General features: G+C 32.1%; 1 protein-coding gene across 1 annotated transcript; it reads left to right on the top strand.

The window, feature by feature from the left end:
* The first annotated feature begins 437 nt into the window (after nucleotides 1–437).
* LOC112750473 (NADPH:quinone oxidoreductase) lies at nucleotides 438–3631 on the top strand. Its single transcript, XM_025799203.2, has 3 exons — nucleotides 438–762; nucleotides 1102–1293; nucleotides 3041–3631. The coding sequence occupies exons 1-3, from the start codon at nucleotides 663–665 to the stop codon at nucleotides 3343–3345; spliced, it is 597 nt and encodes a 198-aa protein (XP_025654988.1). The 5' UTR covers nucleotides 438–662; the 3' UTR covers nucleotides 3346–3631.
* The last annotated feature ends 336 nt before the right edge of the window (nucleotides 3632–3967 follow it).

The following is a 3967-nucleotide window of genomic DNA, read 5'->3' as shown; positions in this document are numbered from 1 at the left end:
TTTCCATAGCAATAGTCTATTAAGAAAGCAGGGTTGTCACCACTACGTATTCATGGCATCACTCTCTCGGCTAAAAGACGGCCATAAATGTTGAATGACGATGAATCCAGCCACCTCAGAAAGCAGCCGGCATAATTGTAATATTAATAAAGAAGTACATGTTAGTATGATTATATTCCCATGGTTATGATGTATTATAAAATCATATCATATTAAAATTAAAATAATATTTTTTAAAAATCCAGCGCCATTAAGTATTCTTTAAAAATTATCCTTTTATTTAATTTTTAAAAAAAAGAGAAACTAAAAAATAAATAATTTTTTTTAATTTTTTGAATAATTAATACTGTAAAAATGAATATAAAAAATTAAAATAATATTATTAAATTCAAAAACAGATCATAAACTGAAATTTAAAGGATAAGTAACATTTTCGTAATGCGAATTTAATTTTACCAATATTTACATTCCACCTTGGATTTGAACTCATACGAATTTGAATTAGAACCCCCAAACTTGAATTCATTCCGTATTCCCAAAGTCCACTCCCTCTAAAATATTCGACACGCTCTTTTAACCCCAAAATCTTATATATATATCACACTTCCCTCATTCCACACCATCGAAAATATTTAACTGAAACAACGGGGACAAAGAAAGACATGGCAGCACTCAGTGGAACTTCCTCGCAGATGATTAAGGTTGCGGCGCTTTCTGGTTCGCTGCGAAAGGGATCTTACAACAGAGGTCTTGTCCGTTCAGGTCAGTGTTACCATCTGCTTTCTGCTGTATACCTTTTTATTTATTTTTTAGATAATACTATTTTATTATTGCCTTTTTTTATTTTTTATTTTAAAATATGATTTAATTACCACGTAATATTAAAGGAAGACATTCGAATATTACAAAATTTTACAAACTTGACTAAATTTGCCGCTAAATCGGTCAAATTTGTCAAACTTTTATAATATTTGAGGGAATAAAAGACGGATTTGTTTTACATTTTGGCAAAATTTTAAAAATACAAAACATCAAAAATAAAAGCACAAATCAAATCTAGTCAAAATTTCTTATTCGGAGTTGATGATTGTATAATCGTAGCTATTGAGCTAAGCAAAACTGCGGTTGAAGGCCTCCAAATTGAGTACATTGACATTTCGCCACTGCCATTGTTGAACACTGATCTTGAGAAGGAAGGGACTTACCCTCCAGAAGTTGAAGCGTTTCGCCAGAAGATTCTTGTAGCTGACAGCATTCTTTTCGCTTCCCCCGAGTATAATTACTCAATTGCAGGTACCTGCACTAACTTTACTAAACAATTTTTGTGGATCAATAATTGCTCAATTGTCATTAATAAATAATAACTCTTTAAGAAGAAGGGCAAAAGAAAATCAGTAATGATGGTGAAGCCTCTATGAACAACATCTTCTGTCTGTGTTCCTTTTTAGTACATAATATAACGTTTGCAGCAAAAATTAGGAAATTTGAAGAACGAACGTTATGTTAGACTCCAAGAAAACATATTTTAGTGAAGATGATGTAATGATTAGTGTGGCTTATCAAAGATGCTTGATCTAAATGCTTTCTTCTATTATCTGATTATGTTCTTAAATTTCTGATTTCTAAGCCCTTAGTGTAAATGTTCCGTTGAAGTCCATTGCATGTATTGATGCCTAGAGTTCCATCAAATTTTTAATTAGGTCATTTTTAACCATTTTTTGTTAAAAAATACAAATGTTTTTATGAGATATTCTCTTTTGTGTTTGATGTAGGATAAATTATGAAATGTTCTGAAGCAAATATTTTCCAGAATTGTTATGCTCTTTTTTTAAAAACTAACAATTAGTAAAAATCTAATTACAAATTTTTATCTAATATAAGTACCTAATTACAAAATTTTAAAATGTAAAGATTTAATTAAAAATTCAGTGAAATTTCAAGGACTAACAAAGTAATTAAACTTTTCTCTTTCTATTATTATGGAGGCTGCTTAATTAGCATTCACTTATGCAACAATATCAGAAGAATGGTTCCGAATTTTTATGTCCATGTGCACTTTTGTACAAGGTTGTATCTACTTGGTCCTGAAAACTTGGAGCATAATTTTAATTTCTAATCCTTTCCTGATATGTATTTGCTTTTCTTCATCTTCTCTTCTTTTCAACTTCATCTCATGAAAGTTTCTTTTGTGATAGTAGCGGAAGAAGTAATGGGGAATCCTTTTTTATTGTATGTGCACTTTTATCATGGATTGTAATTAGCACATACTGCTACAATTCATGCTTAGTCGGGCAATTTTCAGACCTATGTTGATCTCAATTTGATTCTTTTACAGCTATTAAGGATAGTTTAGTTGTTAGGAGACAGTTTCCTGATTTAGCATGGGTTAGTTGTGTGGCTGTTACATTTTCAGTCACAATCTGTTATAGTATAACAGCTTTCTGTTATGCATAGCTGGGTAACAAACTCATAAAAATCAGCGCTTCAGGATTCTATTGTGTCAACCATATGAATAGGAATACAAAAATGCTATGTACCCAAAAAAAATCAGCCACCAAATCAGACATGTTTAACTCATTTTTAATGTGTATTCTATACTTGTAGTTGATTTTGGTGTACAACTAGCATGGTTGATACGAATATACAGAGAATGAATTCCACACTCCTCTTCTTTCCTTAGTTTTCTTGTGCTGGTTATTGAATTCCACACTCAATTCTGTTCTTTCCTTAGTTTTCTAGTTCTGGTTTACTACACTTCTCTGCTTCTGTTACTCTGCCTCAGTGTTGCTTCACTCTCTAGAAATCTTCTCAACACTGTCCTCACTTCAGTTTTGATTTTTGAAACTAGCTGTTTGCAATTTTGTATCAAGAAACCGAAGAGTAATTACAAGAAAGTTCGAAACATCAATTGATGTTTTTTTGCATATTACGTATCGGCTCTTACTGTATGAAGATTGTAACACCTGTCAGAACTTAATAGATAATCAAATGTAAAAATGTGTGATTCTTTTGACTAATTTTCTCTTTCATGTTATTATAGCTCCATTGAAGAACGCAATTGACTGGGCATCTAGAGCACCAAATGTTTGGGCTGGTAAGCCTGCGGCCATTGTAAGCGCCGGAGGAGGCTTTGGCGGAGGAAGATCACAATATCATCTCCGCCAAGTGGGGGTTTTCCTCGATCTGCATTTCATAAATAAACCTGAGTTCTTCCTAAATGCATTCCAGCCTCCGGCAAAGTTTAACGATGATGGTGATTTGATTGATGAAGATGCCAAGAAACGATTGAAGGAAATTCTTCTGTCCTTGAAGAAATTCACTCTGCAACTCAATGGAAAAAACTGAAGGAACTTTTATCCCGGAAATCGTTGAAATATGATTTGGATTTCAGATCCATTCCGTTATTTAAAAAATAAAATTACCATTTGATTTGGATTTCACTTACTTTTTTTTTTTTCAGTTCCACAATATGTAACAGCAAGATGCAGTGGTTCTTTACTTACATTTCAAATTTTCTGCATGTTTAACTTCGTTGCTTTTCTTGCAAGAGTGGTAATGGCTGTACGTGATTGTAATGTACGGTGTTTACATTAGAGGATTGTGAAATTTGACGCATTATTTTTCATTGGTATCATGTGGTTGTGACCTTTTGGATCTGGAATTTTTATACCATGTCTTGAAACCACTCATCCCAAAAGTGTAACTTGACAGGACAATGTAATACTAATAATAATATCTCTAATACTTTCCAAACCTTCATTGTACACATTGTACGCTTAGGTCATTGGCTCCCTATACTTTCTCATAAAAATTAACCACACACATCTATAATTATTGTTTGAGGGAGCCACTACTATAAAGATACCAGAAACGTTTTTTTTTTTCAAGACATAAAATCTCCACCAATTAATACTTGACATGTGGTATTAATTAAATTTGGTTTATTTTAATGGTTTTGTTTTTTTTT

Source organism: Arachis hypogaea, chromosome 15 (genome assembly GCF_003086295.3).
Source record: "Arachis hypogaea cultivar Tifrunner chromosome 15, arahy.Tifrunner.gnm2.J5K5, whole genome shotgun sequence".
In the NCBI taxonomy this organism is placed as follows: Eukaryota; Viridiplantae; Streptophyta; class Magnoliopsida; order Fabales; family Fabaceae; genus Arachis; species Arachis hypogaea.
The sequence above is the reverse complement of the archived record's forward strand: the minus strand, read 5'-3'. Positions and strand labels throughout refer to the sequence as shown.

Excerpts from the sequence above, each read along its gene's own strand:
- LOC112750473 (XM_025799203.2), top strand. The coding sequence starts at position 663 with ATGGCAGCACTCAGTGGAACTTCCTCGCAGATGATTAAGGTTGCGGCG. Across the intron at positions 763-1,101 it reads CAGAGGTCTTGTCCGTTCAG|CTATTGAGCTAAGCAAAACT; the intron begins GTCAGTGTTACC and ends GTATAATCGTAG. Across the intron at positions 1,294-3,040 it reads GTATAATTACTCAATTGCAG|CTCCATTGAAGAACGCAATT; the intron begins GTACCTGCACTA and ends ATGTTATTATAG.